This window comes from Esox lucius, chromosome 11 (genome assembly GCF_011004845.1).
Source record: "Esox lucius isolate fEsoLuc1 chromosome 11, fEsoLuc1.pri, whole genome shotgun sequence".
NCBI lineage: Eukaryota > Metazoa > Chordata > Actinopteri > Esociformes > Esocidae > Esox > Esox lucius.
The window spans coordinates 33,552,860-33,579,689 of NC_047579.1; the positions used below are offsets into that span (position 1 = coordinate 33,552,860).

Genomic DNA, 26,830 nt, shown 5'->3' on the forward strand with positions numbered 1-26,830 from the left:
GTGACTATGTACCGGAGACCCAAGACGCTTTGCCCTAGTCGATCCGAGAGAAGATAGTTTACAGGAGATATGATGGCTGGGACATGATGGTATGAACATTGTAGCCTTATGATGGAAAATTATGTTTCACATTTTATGGGTAGCCTGTTTCTGTTGCTGGTAGGCCAGACCTTTCCAGCACTGGTGACTTGCTTAGGTGTGCCAAGTAACATAGCCTCATTCTTGCTTCTGTTCAACTGGAGAATGTTCTCTTTTATCTATACCTTCATGTTCTATCGGAGCTGCTTTCGTTAGTCAAGGCAGAGAGGGTGTCCCGTTTGGTGTTCTGTGAAACCTAAGTATCGTCTGTTTAACAGTGGAAATTGTTAATCCTGGAGGATTGGGCGAATAAGGAGCATGTAGGCTATACATTAAAACAGTAAAGGCCTCTACACATACCTGGATCATCATTAGCCTACTCATCTTGATTGTGCATATCTCTTCATGAACTTAAGTACATTATTACAGTTTAGGCGGCACACTTTATTTTTCCTATAAACTTGATATATACTTGATACTTGATCATGATTTGTTTCCCCTCTCGAACAGGAAGATAAACTGACTCGTGTCTATGATATCATTGTTTTAGGCCTTTCTGTTTTGTTTAGGGTTTTCATATCTGTAGTCTATGTCTACTAGGTAAGTCTGAGGCAACGCATCAATTCTCACTTTGGAGATGTATGTTTTGTTTTACGTTATGTCTGTCCAAATAAAATAAAATAAATAAGCATTAGGCTATATGGTCAGACAGCTGCTGGTGCGAGGCTGTTGTATTATGCAATGCAGGGACCAATGGGCATCGGTCTGTCACCCCAAAGTTGTAGCTTGCGGTGGATTTACAGTCAGCACTGGGATGTTCTTGCGCAGGATGGCCGAAAGTCGGAAGGTGGTTTTAGAGGGAAGCGCCTTCGTAAGTCTGATGCTGGCGAATATATACGGAGCTTATGGAGCAGCCTAAAAAAACTGAAGTCGGAGCTCCGTTAATACCCTTTTTTACTTTATGGAATGTTCTGTTACACGAACTTAGTGAACTACCTATCAAATGGAAAACGGGAGGAGTTTTCCTAGCTGGTTGTTATACAACATTGCCAAACCCCTCCTGTTTTTTTAACTGGTAGCCTAGTTCAGTAGGCTGGGTATAGCTACTATACAGCGCTTTTCTGCGTTAACTGAGATGTACTCCGGAGATTTTAGGCTATAATATCAGCCAGAAGTTGTGGAAAACTGTCCGTTTTTTGTACTACATTATCCAGTTCTTTAGTACCTCATTTGTTTCGTACTTCAACAAAGCAAGTTATCAGATTTTTATTTCGCCGTGAAAAAAAATAGTCCAGTTTGTTGGAAATCATCTTCAAATACATCACCCATTACTCTAAGCCACACACCCACTAAACCAAAGACTGTTGAGTATCTTTTACGAACGTTTTTTAAAACTGAAAGCACCTCTGACAACTTTAAGAGCAAGAAATTTAATTAATTTTTTAAGTTAATTTTGTCATGGGTATCCGTTTTCTCTCATCACTAGCTATTTTCAAGCATTCCATTATATGGTAATGATATATTCCCGGGATGGGGGGGGCTTAAATCGGATGCTTTTAGTTTTTCCAAATTTGAGAATGAACATTTCAAAATGTATTTGGGGGTTCAATAGTTTTTTAGTTCAAAAGTGTGCCGTGACTATGAAAATTATCAGTGACAGATGGATTACAATCAGCAGCTTTTATTTCCCCCAACTCTTGGATAATGTTTCCGTTGTCCTCTATGGTGCACCTTTGCACTTCCCTTGTCTGCTGACTGCACTTGGACTCTTGTTGCTGGCTGCCTCAAGCCACTCTCTATTGGTGAGTACTGTGCAAGTGTTGGGGTTTGTCAGGAGCTCTTCTACCCTCCTGCGATGTCAACTCTTTGTCACAAGGTGGGGTGACCCTGGCTGATTGACAGTCTGACATGCTCTATCAAAAACGTCCACTTTCCAGTCCTTACAAGCCCTGTTGAGAGAGGGCATGGTGGATATTCACATCCTCTTTTTATAACAGCATTCCTGGCCCTTGCTTGCTTTTCAGTGTAGGAGACAGTCACACATTGTTGGTAGAACTCTCCTGTGCTAAAGACATGGTTGGAGATAATTACATGGTGAGTGTGCTCCCCAACACATATTTTTGGTTAGGTCATTTATTGTTCTGGTAAACCCTGGCCTAGCTTTCCCTTTTCTGCATCTGTGGACCAATGCAGGTTGCATGGCTTGTGTGCCATGTGTGCCATGTGCACCTCTGTGGACCGAGGGTTCCAGTTCTGCGACCAGATGTGTCAAAACCAGATTGTTACTGAGTTAGGGAGGTTATTTTTCAGGCACATCAAAGCTAAGGGTGAGCGTTGATCGTCACTGCTGGGTAAGAAACATCATTTTGGGCGCTATGCAAGGGTTGGCTGTGACAAATATTTTGCACTGAGACAAGCTGGCAGTTCACATTTTTGGTTAGGCTTTATTACCCGGAGGCTATTGCTCCTAGCCAGGCACATGCGGTGCTATGGGTTCAGCAGGAGCAAGTAGATAGGCAGTATGCATATTCCACATGGCCTTATGAGTTTGCTTGTGCCCAGGTGTTTCAAAGGATTAGTAGCCTCAAGCTGCTATGTTCAGTCTCCTACCACTCTGGCTGATTTAGAATATACCATTTTTGTACTAAAGGCACACTTTTTGTAAGATCTATTGACAATTGAAATTACAAAAGACGAAACAGTAATTTTTGTATGTCAAACAGTGGCAAGTTGATAATGGCAAGTTGAGACACCTTGATTGGCAAAATTGGATAATTTATTTGAAAGGAGGCACTTTTCAGCTGGATTTAGATTTCAGATTCATGGTCATTTGATTGGAGTGCACCTTTAAGTATAGTTCATGTAGAGATTTGTTTCTTCCGAAGCAAGGTATTTATCACCCTGTTTGCTCATCCAGGAAGTATAGACTGGAATCCTTACGCATCAGAAGGAATGCACTCTGGCCTTGTAACATGACTGAGCTCACAGGTGCTCAAGCTGCCACAAGGAGTCACTAGAGCACGACAAGGATAATTAACCAATATTCATTCACTACCCCCAAACCTGGATGGTGCTGGCCAATTGCATCACCATCCACGGGACACCTGGACTAATCTGCAAGCAGGACTCACACCCTGGTCTCGGAATGACAGCTAACAGAGGCAGTAATTATTATATTGCTCTGCCATTTAGGGACCAAAGCTAAACATTCTCAACACTACACGCTAGCAGACAATTTGAAGAAATGGAAGTATAAATTCCTCTCACTCCTTCATTAAAGCCATTTGTCACCAAAGTGAAATGTACCTTTTACTCAAACAATACTGTACAAAATTGAAACCAAAGCCATTAATCTGACCAGTATGTGTTCATTAGTTCAATTAAACATATAATCTAAGTGAATATAAAGAAACAAAGAAAAATAATGAAAAGTAACAACAGTTTCTTTGTATCAGTACTTTGTGTGAAATTATATGTTCCATCAATTTTGAGAAGGTACCCCAACACGTTGGACGAAATGCACCCCCAGGCCATGACTGAGCTGCCACAATGCTTCTCAGAAAGTTGCAGACAGGGATTGATACACTTCTTGTCAACAATTTTTCTGACCAAGAGTACTTCTTTTTTTTAATTTTTTAAAATATGTTACATTTGCCCCATATGAATTTCTGAAATTGAAATATCTTCTGCTTGTTGTCTTTCCACATAAAAAAATAAATATTGTAATGTTTTACCCAATTTAGAAAATGTATGTATTTTAAGAAGATTTTTCTGAATCTTGTAAAAATATTTATTTGCTTTTGAAATGATCTAAATGAGGTTACATGGTTTACCATAGAGGTATTTTCTTAAAAGATAAGAAATATAGTATTTAGTCATTTTTATCCACTGTTACATCGAATTGCTAAATACACGTTCAGCCATAACATTATGAACACTGACAGGTGTTCACTGACAAATTAATAACACTAATAATCTCGTTATCATGGCACCTGTCAGTGGGTGGGATATATTAGGCAGCAAGTGAACATTCTGTCCTCAAAGTTGATGTGTTAGAAGCAGGAAAAATGTGCAAACGTAAGGATCTGAGTGACTTTGACAAGGGCCAAATTGTGATGGCTAGACAACTGGTTCAGAGCATTTACAAAACTGCAGCCTTAATGGGTTGTTCCCGGTCTGCAGTGGTCAGTACTCATCAAAAGTGGTCCAAGGAAGGAAAATCAGTGAACCGGTGACAGGGTCATGGGCGGCCAAGGCTCATTGATGCACGTGGGGAGTGAAGGCTGGCCCGTGTAGTCCGATCCCACAGACGAGCTACTGTAGTTCAAATTGCTGAAAAAGTTAATGCTGGTACTGATAGAAAGGTATCAGAACACACAGTGCATCACAGTTTGCCACAGGCCAGTCAGGGTGCCCATATTGAAGTGCCTACAATGGGCATGTAAGCATCAGAACTGGACCACGGAGCAATGGAAGAAGTTGGCCTGGTCTGATGAATCCTGTTTTCTTTTACATCATGTGGCTGGCCAAGTGCATGCGTGGCTTACCTGGAAAACACATGGGACCAGGATGCACTATGGGAAGGAGGCAAGCTGGCGGAGGCAGTGTGATGCTTTGGGCAATGTTCTGCTGGGATACCTTGGGTCCTGCCATTCATGTGTATGTTAGTTTGACACGTACCACCTACCTGAGCATTGTCGCAGACCATGTGCAACCTTTCATGGCAACCGTATACCTTGATGGCATTGGCCTCTTTCAGCAGGATAATGCGCCCTGCCACAAAGCAAAAAATTCAGGTTCAGGAATGGTTTGAGGAACACAACAAGTTCAAGGTGTTGGCCTGGCCTCGATATTAATCAGATCACAATCCAATCGAGCATCTGTGAGATGTTCTGGACAAACAGGTCCAATCCATGGAGGCCCCACCTTGCAACTTACTGGACATAAAAAGGATCTGCTGCTAACATCTTGGTGCCAAATACCACAACACACCTTCATAGGTCTAGTGGAATCCATGCCTCGACGGGTGAGGGCTGTTTTGGCGGCAAAAGGGGGACCTACACAATATTAGGCAGGTGGAAATGTTTTAGTCTTAATGAAACGCATCAATTCTGGTAATTATTTTTACACTTTGTTGCCACATTGATACAGTGCCTTCGGAAAGTATTCAAACCCTTCACTTTCCCAATGTTGCTGTGTTCCCCTCCCTGCAGAGAACCTCAATCTCTATTAGAGTACCCATTGGGTTGTTGATCACCTCCTTGAACCAGGCCATTCTTGCCTGGTACCTAAAATGAGCTGCACGACCAGCTCTATGAATAGTTTTGATAGTTCCAAATGTCTTCCATTTCACAATGACGAAGCCCACTGCAATCCTGGGGACTTTCAATGCTCTAGCAATTTGTTTATCCCGTACCCCAAATCTATCCCTCAACACGATTCCATCTCTGCGGTTTACGGAAAGTTCCTTAGATTTCATGGCTTTGCTCTGACATGCACTGTAATGTGTGTGACCTAATACAGGTAGGTGTGTGCCTTTTTAAATCTGGTCCTTCAATTTAATTAGCCACTAGTGTATGCCAATGTAGTTGTGACACCTCAAGGAAGATCAAGGCTCAATTTGGAGTTTCATTGTAAAGGCTCTGATAACATATGTACATGAGATTTCCATTATTCATTTTCAATAAATTAGCACAAATAAATAAAAACATGTTTTGAATGTTTTCATTAGGGTATTGTGTGTAGAGAAGATGCCAAAGAAAATTATATACAATCAATAAAAAATGAAAGGAACTTTTTGTAGAATCCTGCCTCTAGACTGAACTTTATGCTTTTATTTATGCTAGTAGTACAGTAATAGAGAACAATAGAGAACATTACACAACATAATGTGGGGGGAGTGAAGGGGTCTGAATGCCCCTAGCAGTTCAACTCTACCCTTTAAATTAAAGATATGTCTCCATTTCACATCCCGTCTTGATGTGCTAGATGTTACCCAAGGCTCTTCACCATGAAATTAAATTTGGCTGTGGGAATTGGAAAGTAGGGAAAGGACACATCTCCTGGTCACTCAAATAGTGTGAAGCAATGTTTGCTCTAAACAATGCTATTGGCAAGTTCTGTTTCCTGTCTGTAGCAGCCAGGGGACTGGAGAGGCTGGAGCAGAGAAAGGAGATGGGGTGCAGAGATGGGTGTACGCACAAGAAACAGCCCAGAAAAGACTGCCTGACCAACATTCACTGGGGTAACCTTAAAACATTTCTGAATTTCACGTTATACTTCTGAATTTCAAGCCAGTTGAAGTAATCTATCTGGAGGGGTCTGAAAACTTGCTTAATCTAGCAACAAATTAATCAAATTGTCAGAACTGAATGTTGCAGCCTATGCAGTTATTTGCTCTTGGAAATATCTTCAAACAATTCCACCCACCCACAAGTTGGCCTGAAGGCATTTTCAGAATATCTGAAAGGGGAAGGCAAAGGCTGAAATTGGGTTGAGAGTTAACCTTCAATTTTTTTTTTTACTTAAATGGTATGTCACTTCATTTGCTATTATGTTTTAAGGGATGGATGTCAATATGCAGAATGCAAAGCACACAATGATGACATCATGCTCATTAAATCCACTGAGTCGTTGAATCCATTATCACATACTTCCTCACCAACCCACTGGCATACATTTTAGTTATGCTATTGTACACATTTAAAAATATACATTACAAACCTTAACTTTCCCAGTTTGCTGGGTCCCATTTTAACAGTACTCACCCTATATAATTTTGTGGATACCCAATTTTGCTTACAAAAATGTATCCCAAATCATAAGACTAGATATCACAGATGAAATTGCTTACTACAAATCCAAACAACAAATTAGAGGCCTTTTACTACTTATTTGCTGCTTTAATCTGCATCTCATCTGTAGTAACAATGAAAATGGATGATTACCCTCTAGTACACTTGGAGGAGTCTACTTCAAATGAAACATCAACCCTCCTCTCAGGAGGACTGGAGGAGATGCATAGTGACCACTGAAGCAATCACTTCTTTTATTATGTTTTGTGAGGAGATGATTGTGGTTGAGTGTAAATTAATTAAATTCAAATTTAACAAGCAGATAAAACATGCCAAGAGTACAAGGGGCAAGGAGAAAATCCAATGGCTCTTTCAGTAGGGTGAAACCAGATTTGCTTGGAAGGGTGTGAAAACACTGACAGGGCCTAACAACCCATACTTAAAAAGTTTACAAGCCAAAATACATATACAAATGAATGTCACGGATGAGTACATTTGTTAAAAAATATATATATTCCACTTGATGATCCAGCAAATTGCTAATTACATGTTTGCAGGGAAAGAGAAATGTTTCTGGGTTGAAGCATTGAGGACAGTGCATTACCACCCTGATGTAGATTCCAGTCAGTCCGAGCTGAACGCCACTATGGGTCATTATTCTCTCTTGGTCGAGTAACAAAGTGTCCATTCATGTTGCCCTCCCCAGGGAACTGAGTTCTGGCTTGAGAACATGTGACGCAAACGGACCAACACCAGAGCATGTGAAAAAGAACCTGGCTGTGACCTCAGTGCAAGCTAATCAGCCACCATGGCCATTCAGGACTATATAGAGCTGAATTCTGATTTAGGCTACTGACCAGAGATAGTCAATTGAAAATAATAGCCATTGCTGAGTAGGGTGAACAGTGTGACAAATGGAGTTCTCTTCGCAATGCACATTTTCTCCTTGTGCACAATGCCGGAAATTCAGCTGATATCCATCTTACCAGTGTTGTCACATTTCACATAGAGCCTCAAGCAATGTATCTATTTTCAACTTCACAAAAAGCCAGGCAGCAATGTATTTCAATTGCTGACAGCCATGACAAAAAATGTTGTAGAGACAAGCAAGGTGTGCTTCAACCATTTCTCAATTACTGTTCAGACAGTTTTACACATTTACATCTGGTAGCCATAGGATTAACCAGACTGACCCGTTTCTGACCTGTACTATCTCCCCATCTAATTACTTCAGCAATAGGGTCGTCCAGTCAGCAGAGCCTGATTGTATATTGAAGTAGTTATCGCCCAAAGCTAGTTCCATATATATATTTTTAGTCTTTTAACATAGTTGACTAACTAGTCAAAGGCAATTAAATCAGCATTAAGTGCTGGCAAGTTCAACTTTGTGCTATTACCAGGTATACATGCAAGTAACATTAGCCTGTATTAGCCACCAATTAACTTGCCTTTGCTACTTAAATAATCATGCAAAGTAAACGCTGTGGTGCCAGTGGAATTGTTGGAAGAGGGAAAAAAGCTAAAAATAAAAAAGATTGTGTATCTTGCTAAAGTTATTGGCCTCATCGAGTTCATTTCTTGGTGGAGAATTAAGATGATTCTTAACTAACTATCATGTCAACATTATTTGAAGTTGAGTTTACAGGCAATATAAAATGTCCTACTTTGCAAATTCTCCCATTTCCACAATACCTATGTATGTACATGATTTGGAAAAAGGTTTACAAACAAAATGAAAAATCAGTGTTATTTAGAAAGTGTTTTAGAGCAATAAATGCCATATCTTAGCCATTCAAGTGTTTTTCAGTAGCAAATATAGCTTTTGTGTTTTTAACAATCATGATAATACAAATCTGTTTCCAAATAATTTGGGATGCTGTGTAAAATGGAAGTAAAAACCGGATGCAGTGAAGTGCAAATCATTTAAACCCTATATTTAATTGAAAATAGAACAAAGACAACATATTAAATGTTGAAACTGGGAAATGTTATTGTTTCTACAAAGAAAATGCCCGCTTTGAATTTGATGCTAGGAACATGTTTCAAAAAGCTGGGACAGAGTCAACAAAAGACTGGAAAAGTTGTGTAATGCTAAAATAAAAACCTGTTGGAACATCTCACAACGAATTAAGTTAAATGGCAAAAAGTTAGTAACATGATTGGGTATAAAAAGAGCATCCCAGAAAGAATGAGTCTTTCAGAAATAAGGATGGAGAGCGATTCACCACTCTGTGAAAGACTGTGCGGGCAAATAGTGCAACAATTTAATAATAATGTTTCTCAACATAAAGTTGCAAAGAGTATGGGGCTCTCATCATCTATGGTACATATTATTATTAAGATTCAGAGAATCCGGAGAAATCTCTGTACTCAGGGGACAAGGCCGAAAACCACTACTGGATGGCTGTGATCTTCAGGCCCTCATATACAAGAGACCCTGAACTGTTGAGCAGCTAAAATCCTTTATCAAGCAAGAATTGGAATACATTTCACTTTTAAAACTACATCAAGTGGTCTCCTCAGTATTGTTAAAAGAATTGGTAATGCAACACAGTTGTAAACATGCCCCTGTCCCAACATTTCTGAAATATGTTGCTGACATGAAATTCAAAATGTGCATGCATTTTTCCAAAAACAACCACATTTCCCAGTTTCAACATTTCATATGTTGTCGTTGTACTTTTTTAAATTAAATATAGGGATTAAATGATTTGCACTTCATTGCTTTCTGTTTTTATTTACATTTTACCCAGTGTCCCAATTTTTTTGGAAACAGGGTTGTACTATGGCCTACAGCACATTTCTTGTAGTTCACCCATAGTAAATAAAAGGACACATTTCACATCTTAGAACTACTGGTATGCCCCAGCAGAGAGGACTTTACATGAAGCTGATTAACTTCTTCACATCTGTAGAGTTTTTAGCCCTAAAAACGATATGCCTATCAAAACATCTTAGGCTTCAATCTTGCACCTCCAGATTGAGATAACATCCCGTGACCAGTGAAGGCTATTATTCATATTATGTCCCTAGATGTCGTCATGGACTTGTCTTACGTCCTTGTTGCTTAGACCTAAAATTATTGCCATTGCGTTTTGTTTTTTAAGCCTGATAATAATTACATCCTGATAGTGTGTCCTGAATGTTTCAAATGTGCATTTTATGGACATGACCACTAGAGAGAGCCAAAGCCCAAAAAATACAGTATTTTGCCTTTTTAAGTTCATGGTCTAAGTCCAAACAAAGAAAATAGTGATAATCTGTACAAATATACCTTCTTTATAAATTAGCACTGAATGTGAAAATATTGTTTTCAGTTAATCATTAGTCAAGCAGTCATCTTCAATGATAATCTATGGGATGAAATACTTCCTGCAGCTCATCCAGCAGAGGTCTTCCTCTAGTTCTCCAGATGCTCCAGACACGTAGATGAGGATCCTCTCCCAGCAAAGGCACGTAGATGGCCTCTATCAGGCAGGTGAGGATGCTCTCCCAGCAAAGGCGCGTAAATGGCCTCTATCAGCCAGGTGAGGATGCTCTCCCAGCAAAGGCACGTAGACGGCCTCTATCAGCCAGGTGAGGATGCTCTCCCAGCAAAGGCACGAAGATGGCCTCTATCAGCCAGGTGAGGATGCTCTCCCAGCAAAGGCACGTAGACGGCCTCTATCAGCCAGGTGAGGATGCTCTCCCAGCAAAGGCACGAAGATGGCCTCTATCAGCCAGGTGAGGATGCTCTCCCAGCAAAGGCACGTAGACGGCCTCTATCAGCCAGGTGAGGATGCTCTCCCAGCAAAGGCACGAAGATGGCCTCTATCAGCCAGGTGAGGATGCTCTCCCAGCAAAGGCACGTAGACGGCCTCTATCAGCCAGGTGAGGATGCTCTCCCAGCAAAGGCACGAAGATGGCCTCTATCAGCCAGGTGAGGATGCTCTCCCAGCAAAGGCACGTGGTGGTCTCTATCAGCCAGGTGAGGATGCTCTCCCAGCAAAGGCTAGAGTGACGCCAAACTGGCAAAAAATATTTAGTGCAGTAATCCCCCTTCTTTCTGTGGTCTGCAGTTGTTTACTCCATTTAACAACTCCCATGCTCAAGGGAGTCCAATTAATTCTGGGCAGACATATTGGATTGAACAGTATTACACGCATGTAACTTAAAATTAAATACGGTTTTGCTAGGAAGATGTGGTCTGGGATGGTGGCTGAATATAAACGCCACTAAATCGGGCTCCAAGATTTGTGAGTTTCGAATCACGAGGGAAGTGCAGTACTTTGGGCAATCCATACTTGTGTTTTTAAGTCTGAGAAAGGTATTGTATGAGTGTATACTTCTGCTAAGGGTTAAGGGTAGGCCTGTATCCTGATGCATCACCCTCCTCCCTAGTTAAGTGTTTCTAATTCTTGACTAGCAGAGGCAGAAGGATATAAATTGTCATCCCTACTTGTGCTATATAACCTAATTTAACTAATCAATAAGATGTTTAATTTGTCTTTAATAAAATGTGTTTAAAGATGAAATAATTAATGAGTATGAACATGACAAACCAATGAATACAATTTAAACCTGTTGCTTAGAGGCTATGATTTTCAAGAGCCATTGCCCACTGATTGTTAAAAAAAACAGCTGTGTACATGTATTCTGTACTTTCCTTAGCTTTTGCCTTTGGAGTCTGCATTAGGTGTCATTAGACATAATCCATCATGAAGAATAGGCAGCGGTTTATGAAAGAAAAACATTTTGGATGCTATGCGAAAGGAAGAACTCATAGTACAAAAGTTGGGCATATCCAAATCAACAGTTTGGAAGTGACAGGAAGGCAAATGTATGGAGCTATTTAGCGCTCCAGCTATTTAGCTTCATGATCACAGTCACTTGTGTGAATAAAGCTAAAACAGCAGGAGGATATAAGCGGCCAAGGAACTTTACGCAATAACAAATAACTTACTCCTAAATTCGTCCAGAGTGCACTGTAGCCTATCTACCAATATATTGACTTAGCTAACCCTCATAGTTAACTGGGAATATAAAGCATAGTTGGGAAAATAAATTTTTGGAAAAATCCAATTGTTTGGAATACCAATGGAACGCAAGAGAACACAAGCATTCAGAGCTGAATAAATCAATGCTCTTCTTGACGAGGTAGAGAGCCACCAGCATCCATCGAAGACAGTAACAGTACGATGCGGAGTTTCAGACTCATGAACGGTTACATTTGAACACTTTTTCTTCATTATTTCTTTTTTTACAGGCGTTTTTCTTTTTCCTCAGTTGACCAATTGCATTCAATTATATTTACACACACTCGCGCACGTATTATATAATTTGTACAAATAAATGTGTCTGAATCAAAACTGTTTTGATTATTTTTAAAACGTTCAATTGCCTTAATATTAAATATTCGCGATCATTCCTCGTATGTTTGGGGGAAGCGCTATTTGATAAAAACATGAAAGTGCCTGTCGATGGATTAACAAGTGGTCCGGAACACACGTTAAGTGGCACGTAACATAGCTCGTTAATTATGTAACGAAGCCTTCGGGAAACTCACCCATGAGATAACCAGGCACTTAGGTGCATCATACATTCATCTTAGTGCTTTGGGAAAGTCGGACAAAGTAGTTTTTTGGTTCAGCAGTAGCTTATAAGATAGGGAAGCAGAGGGTAAGTTGTCACATGGGTAAGTTGTCACACTGTTAATACCTACAGCACTAGAGGTGCCATTTAAAAAATCAAATAGATACTTTGTGTGACTACATGTTCTATGGTCAACTTCCTGTTCACAAGTGTTCAAGATCACTCTAATAAGTTTCTTATTTTTCCCCTTCAAAAGTAAAAATGTGCCACTTAAAATTTTATGCAAGCAAATTTTATTAGGTATGAATGTTGAAAATTATAATTTTGCACTGAGTAGAGGACACAATAACGTGTCTTTTGATACTTTAGCTGCAGTCCTATGTTAAGCTAACCTTGAGATGGCCTCAATGGCCTCATATGTGACAACTAGCCCCGGTACATAAAGACACATAGAACATGCTCAAAAAACATTGTAATACTTTTTAATCAGCTCTGATAATATTAATTAAATGAGATTATTAAAAACTGTAAATGTATTATTATATATACGAATAGTTTAAAGCAGCAGACATGTCCCTGGACTAGCCTACACAGGCTCTGGCATGTCTGTGTGTTTGTGTGTGTGTCTACTAACACACTACTTTCCTACTGTATGAGACAACATATCTACACACACTACTTCATACACTGTCATGAATTTAGTGTGATGTTATGAATTGCATTGTGGAAACAAGGATAGTAGACAGGGAGAAGGGCATAATTAGCCTGTAATGAATATGCAATTGCAATGAGGAAATGTGTTTTGGAAGGAAAGAAGTAAGGAAAGAAGGAATGAAAGGAAGAGGGGAAGGAAAGAAATGTCGTAAGAAATGTTAAAAGATGACAGAGAATGATGACAATGTTAAAGGCCGTCAGGCAGGTGAAGTTGCATTTGTTATACCAGCATTATTGTTTTAATTGAAAGGCATGAATGGTTTTTATTTTGAGTTCTTTAATTAAGTTGAATTTGGTTTTGAATTTGCAATCAATATTCACAATGAATTAGTTGTGTTCTTATTTGTTGATAATCCAATGTGACAACTTATCCTACATAGTGTGACAATTTACCCCACTGATGGGGCAAATTGTCACAAGTGCACACTCTCTATTTAACAGTCTACAACTCCGTACTGAAATAAGATATGAGGATGTAATGAATACCAAATATGTGACCAAGACGTCCCTCTTTCATTTGGTATGACATTTATAGCATTGTGATGTATTGTTCCCTGTAAATGTTACACAGTGTGAAAACATAACCCGCTCTATCCTACTTTTTAATTTTGGTCACATTTGAAATGTATTTTCTCCCTGTATGTTGTCTACCAACAGCATCACTAAACCAATAAATATTATGGGTGTTTGTGAATGTACTTAGCAAAAGTACATTTATATTATTTATATTATTATCCTAAATGATGATGAGCCTATCCATGTAGCCTGCTCATCGTTTTAGGCAAGGCTGTAGCCATGGGGTCAACATTGGGGGGACCAAATCATTCGGGGTGTCCCCCAGAAAAAACATATTTATAACTTAAACAATAAATATTTACACAATCTGATATCGCTGTGTTGTTGTTCCTACAACATCATAATTTATAATGTGGTTCCAGAAATAAATCTCAAACTTGTGTTTGACTTTGGGATCATGTGTAGCGTTGGATTTTTTTCTAATTATAGGATAATTCCGATGTATTACACAATAATCCAGCGTCTTCATCGAGCAAGGCGGGGGATTGGACCTGTTGATTACGGACGGTGGATGGATTACGGTCCGACATCTAAAGCCTTTGCTAGCTAACGCGCAGAGCGATATCAGTCGATTTGCAGTGGGCTTCAGATATAAATTAGCTGGCCTATCGGACCAATGATCCCAACTTCAATAAGTGGTATGTTTTATATAGTTGTTTTGTAGATTTTTCCACTTCCTATTCTATTTTATGGTATGGTAATACGATTTGTTATTTGATTGACATGTGTGTTTAAGTTACAATCCCATTTGTGAATAAGCCTAATAATTGATGTCTGGTTTTATTGCAACTGACCTGTAGGTAATTGGTTACCACAGGCCAAAGATAGAATATCCCCCTGGCCCCCACTTTTTGACCTAACCCTAACCACAGAGAAACCTGTGCCTAAACTTAACCTCAGTGGTACCTGTGCCTAAACCTAACCTCAGTAGCACCTGTGCCTCAGCATGTGTGTTTAAGTTACAATCCCATTTGTGAATAAGCCTAATAATTGATGTCTGGTTTCATTGCAACTGACCTGTAGGTAATTGGTTACCACAGGCCAAAGATAGAATATCCCCCTGGCCCCCACTTTTTGACCTAACCCTAACCACAGAGAAACCTGTGCCTAAACTTAACCTCAGTGGTACCTGTGCCTAAACCTAACCTCAGTACCACCTGTGCCTCAGCCTAACCTCAGTTGTGCCAACATAAATTAGGATGTCGTCGGAACAACACCAACATGGCGATATCAGATTGGTCATCAATATTTGCCCCTTTCCTCACTCACCATGTCACCTGCTCGCCCTGATCTGAATGGCAATTATTTCTGATCTGACTTCATGTGGGCTTTCTGACATAACTAACAAAATCATTAACGTAAGACATTAACGTTAGTTGAATACAGTACGTACATGAGCACCATTGTTGGTCGCTGGGTGAATGTGTGGCTAATTAGCTTTCCAGGTGAATTTGTGGCAAATTAGCTTTCCAGGGAAAATAGCTATGATAGATAACGTTAGTGATTGTTGATTGATTTTCACGCGCAAATCGGCCCGTTTTCACCAAAAACATTTGTTAACACTCCATGCAATTACTGCCACTTTTTAGCAAACTATTGTTTCTTTCCACAACTGCAGTTCCAGCAAAAAAGGACGTGTTGATTTTAAAACTATCACAATCGACGGGAAGATAACCTACGTAACACTCTCATACTACATTCTATTTTTTAAAACATTTGAAAGTGGTATAGGCTAATGATATAGAGAGACGGTACGATGTTTGACATTGTACCTATACCAACCACAGTCGACCAACTGGGGTAAGGCATACAGCACTTGGACAAACCTACAAGCAGAACCAGTAGTAATAATAACGCCAATTTGTTAAGTTTAATTATGATTATGTTTACATTTGCTAATGATTATTTGATGATTAATGAAATGATGATGTCCCCCCCAATATTGCAATTACGGCCTTAATTTTACGACTCACAGGAACACGTGCTTTTTCTGTTTCCCACAAATTACCTCAGAGCAGAGTAATGAGCTGGAAGTCATTAGATGAGACATTTGGGGAAAAATTTGAACATAATTGCTGCATTACTTTCTTCACAGAAATATCTTTCTTGTCATTTTTGGAACTTCTCAAACCTTTCGAATACTTTTTAATCCGTAAGTCTTTCATATGACATTATAGTTGCAAAAAAGCCTATTTTTCCGGACTGTCATAGCTCCAAAAAGAATACATGTAATAACGTTATACAAAAATGTAATCTAAGTTAACGAAACCGGGGGCAGTGCCGGCTCTAGTCTTTTGGTGGTCCTTAGCAAAATTTCATTTGGGATCCCTTCTCCCCTATCGGTCGGGAGCTCCATAGTAGTTGGAGACCCCCTAGCAGTTGGGTGCCTTAAGCAACCGTTTACGTTGCTTATGTCTGGAGCCGGCCCTGCCAAGGGAACATGTTTTACCATAAATCTAGAAATCCCAAATCAAGAAATATATACATATACAGAAATATATATGTATATGTGTGTGTGTGTGTGTGTGTGTGTACGTGTGTGTGTGTGTGTGTGTGTGTGTGTGTGTGGATTCTCCCAACCCAGTACATTTATTTTATTAAGTGAGGTTACAATAAATGCTAAATTACATCACACACATACACAAACAAACAATTATACTCCATTACCAATCCCTAGATCTAACCCTAATCCAGCCCTTTCCATGATGATTATACACCCGAATTAACCACAATTCTAACACTGACGCCTATTATATTTCTTACCCTAAACAATACCACTGATTTGTCAGTTTTTTCTGTTTTTGTGGGAGTTTCTGGACTCAAACAACACACACACGCAGCCAGCGGAGGATTTACATCGCTGGCAAGGGACTAGAGCGTATATTTGCTATTCATACAATGCATTTAGTGTCACATATTACTTATAATGGACTTGTGGTAGTGATTTTTCTTCAACCGTGATGATTTCTGAGGAAAAATGTGTTTGGATTATATTTGTATTCATATTAATTGCGCTCGCATCGCTTTCAACTCTCAGGATTCAGGATTTATTTACTACTCCACTGGAATGTTATACCCAGAGCGGTGGGAGGTGAGGCAATTGAATATAGTCTACAGACTATATCTTTTTTGTTTTGTTAATTAATAGGCTTTTAGTAAAAATAAATCTCAAACTTGTGTTTGACTTTGGGATCATGTGTAGTGTTGGATTTTTTTCTAATTATAGGATAATTCCGATGTATTACACAATAATCCAGCGTCTTCATCGAGCAAGGCGGGGGATTGGACCTGTTGATTACGGACGGTGGATGGATTACGGTCCGACATCTAAAGCCTTTGCTAGCTAACGCGCAGAGCGATATCAGTCGATTTGCAGTGGGCTTCAGATATAAATTAGCTGGCCTATCGGACCAATGACCCCAACTTCGATAAGTGGTATGTTTTATATATTTGTTTTGTAGATTTTTCCACTTCCTATTCTATTTTATGGAATGGTAATACGATTTGTTATTTGATTGACATGTGTGTTTAAGTTACAATCCCATTTGTGAATAAGCCTAATAATTGATGTCTGGTTTTATTGTTATCAAAAAAGTAACATGTAGACCAGAGTGAAAGGTGCTCAACAAATAAATTCAAATCCAAATCATCATGCTTTATATTTTGTATATGCTTCCTTTTTCTTTAATCTTAATCTTGATCACAATTTAACAAATTGTCTTTTAGGTCAATGCGGGTAATACTTGTATTGTGGAAAATAGATGTGAACGGAATACTGAGACCTACCTGTAATTCCTCCAACTGACCGTTAGGGAAGTTGTCTGGATGAGCGGAGCAGGGTTGGAGTTGCTTTCATAAGAATGAGAAAAATGGATATCGAAGACTTTGACGCCGACAGGAGGGGACAACCGTGAATGTTGTGGGGGGGGGGGGGGGGGGGGGGGGGTTTCAGTACTGTCGAGAAGGTTTGCATTGATGAAGGGATTCATGTTTTAAACTTTTTGCTGTTATTTATACAGCATTATGATAAATCCCTTTTCTGTAAAAATGGCGATTAAAAAAACAGCCAATCAATGATACCCTAACACCAACAGCAAATCAGAGTAATACCCTAACACCAACAGCCAATCAGGGTGATACCCTAAACACCAGTGCCAACATACCTTTATTAAAGCTGCACTAGATAGGATTTATTCAGTAAAAAAAAAAAATGCAGTTATTATACTATTAAAAAAAATAATAAAATAATGTGCTTTCTGTAAGTTGATTTGGATGAGAGTTGATTGGATGAGAGTTGATTTGGATAATAATTATAATAACAATAATAATAATTATACTTACTTATTTACAAATCCAGCATCTATATAAAATGTTTATAAAACATTCAAAAGTGAGCTAAAGCAGGATGTTCAATCTTTTTATCCACTGGATATCACCCCTAATTTATGCAACTAAGGCCTGGGTGTGAGTGGTTGATGGAATGGGAATGGACAGATTTTAGATTGTGGATTTCTGTGTGGAAATGAGGTGGGGGTCTGGTGGGCCTTTGGGGGTTGAGGTAGAGGGGGAGGGTCTAGTGGGGGCTGAGACTGCACAATGGATTGCACATAGGCTTAAGACAGCCACAGAGCAGAAGCAATAGGCCCATTGAGTCTAGTCCATTGATAGGCTGACACCCATGCCCTAATCTCTCAACTGTATTATCAACTTTTTGATGTGGGAAACTAACTGGCTAATGAAAGTATAAATGGCAATGGATAGCGAATGGAGTGAAAAGGGAGTGTGTGATGACAATAAAGGTGTGGATTTGGGGACATGGAGATTTTTTAGGGGAAATGTGAAATTCCTTTTCCACAGCAACATCCTGTTCATGTTTTATGTTCACAAAAAAATGAAGAGTGGTTAAAAGCCTGATTTCATAATTTACTTTATATTATCTTCTGTTTATATTAATTGGCCTTTGTGCTTATTTATAGTAATTAATGGATCAATACTATATTATAATTAATATTAATAATACATTATTAGGCGCTCTGAATATAGTCTTTAATGTTACCCACCTGTCCCGAAGTGGCCTAAAGGCCAATGTATAACACAATTTTTGTGGCCTAATCACGCCACTGGGGGTCCTTTCAAGGGGGGTTGTGTGTCGATTTTTTTCTTTTTTGGCAGGTCGTGGACATGAATTGTTTTCAGGCATTCTTTCATGTCAGATAGAAGCTTGCATATGATGATTGGTCAGAAGTCCGTGAACCCCCCGTTGTCTGTGATCAATGGTGTATTGGATTTAAATCTTCTTCCTAAATTGTCTTTGAGGAACTCACAGTGAATCTTCAATTACACACTATGCATGATTTATTGTATGCCAGATTAGAATGCCAAAAGATGAGTATGTCCCAAACCATGGTACATTGAAAATAGTATTCCAAAAGTGCTCAGATGGTTGATTTTTGAAGTATGCAACCATGCATGCTTTTTCAGGTAAGATAGACCAAAACCCCTTGCGCATTAAAACAAGAGGGGTTTGCAATGATTTTCTTTTCTTTTCACTTGACGAAAAAGTCAGTTAACTCTTTTGAAAGTCAGTTGAGTATCTTAATTAACTTAATTTAGATTTCTCTGGCATTGCCTTTGCTAAATAATGGCTTTGATGAAGGAAAGTGTACTTATTATGATGGTCAGATGATTGTTTTCCATGACACCTTAAGAGGAATGCACTTACTGTATGTCACTCTGGATAAGAGCGTCTGCTAAATGACTAAAATAAAAATGTCTGTAAAATGCCTGATAAAAAAGTACTTTTTCTCCTGCAAAGATCCCAAACTCATACCTTGTCTTGTGACATTTTTCAGTAGGCCCCATATAACATTTCAGAGCTGAATATTGATTTTTGCTTCTGGATTTTGAGGCCACGCAATTTCGATCATTGGGATTTCTGCAGCAGGGCTATGATGGAACGACATCCCAGGTTGTTTCAGGAGCGCCAGGAAGTAGGAACCCAGGAGCCCCTTGCATGGTGTGCTGGCTGGAGTCCCCTCTGTTTCGAGGTTAATTGGTTTGTTCTGCTGCAAGGGAAGCTTTCCCATGTGGGCCACTGCTGTGGGGAGGCCTGGGGGTACAATGTGGAAACAGCATGAGACACAGCCTGGGCATTGACTGGGTCTGTTATAAAGGCTATTGGACTTTGAGCATAGCAGCTCCAATCTAACACTTGGAGATGCCAAAAAGGATCTTGTGGTTTTGAAAATGTTCTTTATTTGTTAAATGTTTGTTGTTTGTGTTTGATCTGCATTCTTTGGTGATTGACTTCTGGTTTGGTGTGTTTTTGATGTTTTTATATCCCCACTGACTCAATTCTATGAGAGTTGGGCCACAACACTTGTCACAATATTTGTCAATTTTTATGAAAAACAAAAATCAAGTCACAATAAGTTTAGTCAAAAACTATGTGTATGCTCACAGTCATTTATTGAGGATAGACAGTGCAATTAGGCTAATGATGAAAAAACGAAAGTTCACAACATGTTGATTATACATTGTTAGGCTATATACCCCACAGGGTATTTTAATTATCATAATGCAGCATGATTGTTCATTTTATGTCATATTAACATAGATCATGATTGCTTACAGTGAATTGTCTATCTGTTACATTACATTTTTTGTTTAAGCATGAAGCAAAATAAACAGAATTGGGATACTCAAATTTATCAACATGATAAGGTATTACTTCATGAGAATACGTGTCTTCCTGTCTCCAAGCAGTAGTCTGAAAACACAGAGGTAGCAAAGAGGATGCATTATTAGGCCGTAATAAACTGGCTGCTTTGAATCCTGAATGCTCAGTGGCTGATAGCCTTGGTATACACATAAAAACATTTTATACACCTCTAATTGCATTGGTTACCCAGTTTAAAATGGAAACAAGGCACCTCAGAGCTTTGCGCTATAGTGGCTTTACACCACACGGCTTTGTGCCTTATTCAGTATGCTTGGTCACACATCAGTATTAATGTGACTTAAAATTGAGAGATGAAAAATGAATATGGTTAAAAGTGTTGTCATAGTTTCAGTTCTTCCATGTAATTAACACACTTATAACCTTACCTGACCAGCGCAGCAGCAACCATACCCCCAGTTATAGGCCCCACCCAATAGACCCAGTGGTACACCCAGTGGTTGGTCAGAATAGCAGGACCCAGGGCCCTGGCCGGGTTCAGACAGGTTCCTGACACGTCCCCTCTGAAAAAATAAGAATAGCAAAGAGTATTGGAAGCACATTAACTGTGAAGTAATTTGCAGACAGGTTTACAGTACTGAATAAATGATTATAATGGTTATTATTTTACAATGTAAGTAGGACTGAAAACACATTCTTTGTATTAATGACCTGGGATCAATTTGTTAACTATAGTGCTTGTGGAGAGAATGACTGATTTTCAACTCGGTGACGTCGGGAATTCAATCCAACAACCTTTCAAAAATTTGTCAGATGCTCTGACCACTAGCCCACTCTGCCACCTCCTTTTTATACTGGTATAATGAAGTGCCATGCGCCATCAACTGAGCTATATGGGGCCCCAATAGTAAAAAACATTATTATCCCCTGGTATGAAGCAGAATTATATCTGTCAAATTAACCATTAAGCATGGTCTCTTTAGCATAGCCATCATGATGCTATGAAATTATTGATACATTCATCATGTGTTTGCTATAAACTCATGATATAGACTAATGTGGGAACAATGCATATGGTTTCACACAAATGTCCAAAATGAGTTATTTTGGTGCATATTTCCAGTCACAAGAATGTACATTTTAGCAGTGACTGTTTATAAAACCTCATTTCGATTGTCTGTAATTCATTATTTCTTTGTTAATAATTAGCAGACATTATATAAGTCAATATAAAAACAAAAACTCCTGTCCTCAATAATTGGATTGTCTGTTCAGGAAACTGGACCATGTCAGGCCATGAAATGATGAAGGTCTAATTATTAACTCACCCAGCTAGGACGTTGATGATGACGGTGCAGCCCACCATGAAGGGCACCATAGGGGTGCTGCTCTTGGCATTGACCGCCCCCAACAGAACCACCATGGTGACCAGGCAGGTCATGGCCATCTCCCCAAACAGAGCCCCCATAAGTTGGTCTTCTGACTGCAGGATAGTAAATGCGGCCCCTTGGGCCTTGGCATAGTTTTCTGTGGAGGTCATCAACTGAGGAGCAGTGGATTCAGATTACTTCTGTGAAGTTTACTGGCAGTGGTGTCATTACAGGCAGTCAGTAAGGGTGGTCATATTTTTTATCAATAAAATATACTCACCACAACAAGCCATCTCCAAACTGTTAACTAAATAGTTGCACTGAAAAGCTCAAAGGGTAGGGTCCTATAGGAATGCCCAGTGGGGATGTAGTGCAGAACGGGATCCAGTTCTGGTTTTATAAGGAAAGAATCCAGTTTTAAAGGAAAGGATCTGAAGATCCACAGTCATCCAAAGGTTCAAAGGAGATGTATAAAGTGTGTCTAGAAGCAGAGGACAGGCAGGGGTACAGGTCAGCTTTAGGCACAAGATGCGCTCCCACCTGAATCCTGCCTAATGAAGGCGTGTGTCCCTGGGATTGCGCCATCCATTTGTGTATGCTGAAATAGCTGCAAAACAAACAGAAACATGACCCAAGCCAAAACACCCAGGTGATCTTAGGGAGCAATCTGAGGAAAATGGATGCTGAAGCTGCAGGAATGCCCCATCCTGGCCCCACCTGAGCCAGGATTGGTAGAGCAGAAAAGAAAAAGAATGGGTTTTTAATGGAACTTTTATACGTAGGAATGAACCCAGTGATGACAGCTCACAGCAACATTGCCTGGAGGGATATTACCCAAGCAAAGTCCAGGTGGCAGAGTAAAGTCCCAAGACAAGATCAGGCTAATTTTTGTGTTGGAATATCTAACTCAAAACCTGCAGAGACAGTTCAGACCCAACTGCCAGAGGAATGTATCACAGGTGGAAAACAGGTAGCAGACTATCATTCCAAGGTAAAAGAAAAAGTACTTTGCTTTGACAAATGTGTGAGATCTTCTGTACAGTGTAAGTGAAGAGCGAAGAATGTTTGGGTTGAGTTTTATCAGTCGGGAAGTAGGGTTCCCGGATCGACTCAACACCGGTCTGGCCTTAAAAGGCATGATTAATGTTTGTATTCAGGCTGTGCACATGCACGACAGCATGGCCCATTAGTGTCTTATTGAGTGACCGACCTATGGACAACTCTTCTGGAACTCATGTCCTATGTTGAGACAGAATTGCACATACTGGAACTGCATGTGTACATCACCTGTAATTCAAGTTTGAAATATGTGTAATGGTAATAATTTATTTAAAGAAATTATAGTTTATTTGACTAATTTTGATTATTAATACAAAAAGACACTACATTGTCTGATGAGATACATTTGGGATGTCTAATCCTAAAATGTTGCTCTTCATTAAATAAACTTTTAAATGAACTTTTATTGTATATGATAAGATTCTATCTTCACAGATTGAAGATTGCGTTTAACTCTTACCTTTGACATTGAAGCCCCTAGAATGCCCCCTACGACCTGACTAATTAGGTAGGGCACCACCATATTAAGCTTCATACCCCCGCACAGGTAGATGGCCATGGTGAATGGGGGGTTGAAATGAGATCCGCTATGGAAATCAGAGAGAAATACCAGATAAAGGTCAGCTAGGAAGGGTTTTACACAGTATACTTTACAATTACACACTCTTTCCTTGACACTCTCACCTCTAAATCAGATCAAGCACACGTGAAAATCAGTCGTTAGGTAGGGAAGCATTAATTCAGTCACAGAGATCCTTCAAATGTGTTTTTTGTAGGTACATGGGAAAGTCTGTGCATTGTTGATAAAGAATAACAACGACTGTATAAAATAAATAATTGAACTACTGAGCTATATATATTGCTTGAAATGGGAAATAAATGTATTTTAAACCAATACAGCTACTATAAAATTGATTTGCATTAGAATACACAGCAGTCACACTGGCACTACACCAACTTTTGTAACAGAAATATAAGCACAACTAAGTTATAAGAAATATAAGCACAACTAATATAAGCACACCTTTATTTCAGCTGAAATAAAGGTGCAGTTTTTTCACATAACACAACACCACAATTTTTGAGGGAAAATGCAATTTGCATGCTTACTGCATTATTTCCACCAGAGCTGTTGTGAGAGTTAAATGCTGATGTCTACAATAAGAACCTCCAATGTTGTTCTAGAGAACTAATTTCCAACTGGCTACAAAACCGCAGACCATACAGCTCCGGAAAAAATTAAGAAACCAATGCACCTTTTTCTTTCCTTTCAAAAAAAGTCGAAAAGGAAGGTTTTGAGTGAAGAACAGAAGGGTTAAAATTAAGAGACCACTGCAAATTGAATGCTTCTGTTCCTCACTCAAAACGTTCCTTTTCAATTTTTTTGGAAAGGAAAGAAAAAGGTGCAGTGGTCTCTTAATTTTTTCCGGAGCTGTATGCATCCATGCCAGCCCAAGGCTTCCCCATATGGCTTCTTCATCTAAGACCAGCACATCTGATGTTACTGTGGGTTTGCACAACTGAAGAATATCCACATTATATCGACTCTGTGACCGAAGGCCTGAAAGAGTTGCTTTGTTCAGCAAAGATAACTGACTAAAAATATTAGGATGGAAGCTAATGTAAGTTATACATATAACCTTATAATGAATCAAGTAAATGCTTTATAGTTCAGACAATTTTAATGTAGAGACAAATGATTATGCATACAAGAACATTCACAAAATGTTTTATTCACCCTACAAAGCAGCCAATTTAATGGACTGAAGTGCTGTCAACTAGAGGCATGGAATACAGTTGAGTGTGTGTTCAAAACATCCTTGTGCGTATCAAACCAACTTTAAAATGTTCATGCTATCTTAACTTCAATGTCTCCGTAACCTAAAATTTTTGGATGAAATAGCTCACCAACAGCAACCATTCACGCTAGAGACATCAAACCAACATTCGCATGTTCAGGCTCTGCTATAAATAAATCAATTAGAATGATTCATCATAGATAAAAAATAGTAGTAATTTTCAACCTACTTTTACCAAATGTTTTGAATAACAATCTTCAAGAATTTCACATTTTAATAAATTGGCTTACACATGGGACTCAATTCTAAACTTAATTGTTGGGGCCCATGTTAACATTAACAATATCATGAACTCTTAATCCTGAACTGATCACCAGGATTTATTTAGACATACACAGTGTTTCCTCAGCCAGGAGGCTGGACACTTGGCAACACTGGAGCGTTCAGCAAGACAACAACCTCAAGCATACAACAAAAATAAACAAAGAAATAGTAAGGGCTTATTTACATTACTAGAGAGAGAACACAAATGCTAATTGGACCTATCGTAATTTGGATAGCAATCGAGGAAAAATGATATGCGTGTGGACTACATAGAAACTTCTGACAGAATTGTCTTCACACTTGCAAACCTCAGAGGGGGCTCTATCGAAAATGAAGCACACTCACAACAAAATTATTTACCATCGCAGGTCTTCTTCGAATTTTTTGGAAAATGTAGTGTAATGTAAACAAGCCCTTGATTAGTCACAAATCCAGAATTTGCTCCAGACATTTGTTTTCAAATGGGTCAGAATTGATAGCAGTTCCTAAGCAGAGGACAAATGATCTGGAAGGATGCTGTATGGAGGAATTGTCTAAAATCCTTTACAATGTGTTCTCCAAATCATAAAACTCATTTAAATAAAATGTTTTGTGCCTTGATTCTCTCAACGTGATGTATTGAAAGACATTAAAAACAGAGGTGTCTGCTACCTTTTTATTTAAAAAAAATACTTGTAAAACAAAAGAATATAACTCAGCATCCAAATTATTTAATTTTATACTCCATTTTAGTGAATTTCTATTAACAATGTACAAACTTTCCGACTCTAATGTATGTCAAATATTCTGATAAAATAGCAATATGTTGCTGTTTTTTTGTGAGTGGCACTCTCCTGGAATGAGAAAGGTTTTACAACCTTGAATCTATTAAAAGACACTGAACACACCCAAAGAAACACATGATTACCACAAAAAGAATATGGTACTTCAGACTTTAACCCAGAACTTTAGACACAGAACATTAGAATAACTCATGGAATATATATTCATGCATTACACCCATAACAAAGAATTAAAAAGCACACAAAATACTGTCAATGCAAATGATTCAAGGTCCACTGAAAACAAACAAGTAATGTTAACCTCAATAGGAGACCAAAGTACAATGCTGTATATGAACATATGACATCAAACATATTATACAAATTGTTATTGAATTCAATTTAGTGTACAGAAAATGATATTTATATATTTTACTCTATGCACTCTGAATTTAATTCACAACCATGGCATTGGCAGCACAAAACTGTTACAAACTCCAGCACAGGACAAGGAAAGAAACAACACACTGTACATAGATTCAGACTTCTCACCTGATCTCTGCCATACAAGCTACCAAGACCGCCACAGCCAGACCATGTACCAGAGCTGGCTGCAGCCTTCCTGTAGCCTCCACGTTCTCTATGACCGACACACAGCCAATGAACACGAAGAACATTGTCCCCACCAGCTCAGCCAGACATGGCTGGATTAGGCGCTCAAACAAGTTGGGAGGCTTGACCGATGCGTTCTTAGAGTCTGATGCCACCAGGGATGACCCAACGTCCTCCAGTTCCAATTTGTCCTCAGTCATAGCTGAGTTTGTAGAGTTTGACACACAATAAGAGGTGTTTGGAGAAAGATTCAGGTTACAAAATGTAGTCGTTGTACGTGGAGTTACAGTGTAGCACTGGATATAATTCCAGCAGGTGTGTGTTTATACTCTTGCTTTGCCAATCACTTGAACTTTGATATATTAACAAAGAAGAGGAAGAGACCGTGGAAGGCAGCAAAAGAGATTTAAAGCATAAAGTTAAATTGCTCAATTGACCCAGAATTATCTTTGTTATGTGATTTAGGTTTAATCCCAGGTAGTTCACTTTAGTA

General features: G+C 39.0%; 1 protein-coding gene and 1 long non-coding RNA gene across 3 annotated transcripts; one reads left to right on the forward strand and one right to left on the reverse strand.

Moving 5' to 3' along the window:
* Positions 1 to 5,105: 5,105 nt before the first annotated feature.
* LOC117595157 lies at positions 5,106 to 14,044 on the forward strand. The gene is made up of 2 exons (XR_004576387.1): positions 5,106 to 6,322; positions 10,251 to 14,044. It is a non-coding gene; the product is annotated as an uncharacterized LOC117595157 (long non-coding RNA).
* A 5,710-nt stretch (positions 14,045 to 19,754) lies between these two features.
* Positions 19,755 to 26,810, reverse strand: aqp8b (aquaporin 8b). Of its 2 annotated transcripts, XM_010874257.3 has the most exons (6): positions 26,278 to 26,810; positions 23,302 to 23,428; positions 21,741 to 21,955; positions 20,841 to 20,975; positions 20,464 to 20,502; positions 19,755 to 19,842 (listed from the first exon to the last, which is right to left on the reverse strand). In XM_010874257.3, exons 1-6 carry the CDS (start codon positions 26,535 to 26,537, stop codon positions 19,782 to 19,784), a joined length of 837 nt encoding a protein of 278 aa, XP_010872559.2. In that variant the 5' UTR covers positions 26,538 to 26,810; the 3' UTR covers positions 19,755 to 19,781. The 2 variants fall into 2 exon arrangements, with proteins under 2 accessions (XP_010872559.2, XP_010872560.2); XM_010874258.3 differs by lacking the exon at positions 19,755 to 19,842 and having other exon boundaries at positions 20,185 to 20,502; positions 26,278 to 26,800.
* Positions 26,811 to 26,830: the final 20 nt, after the last annotated feature.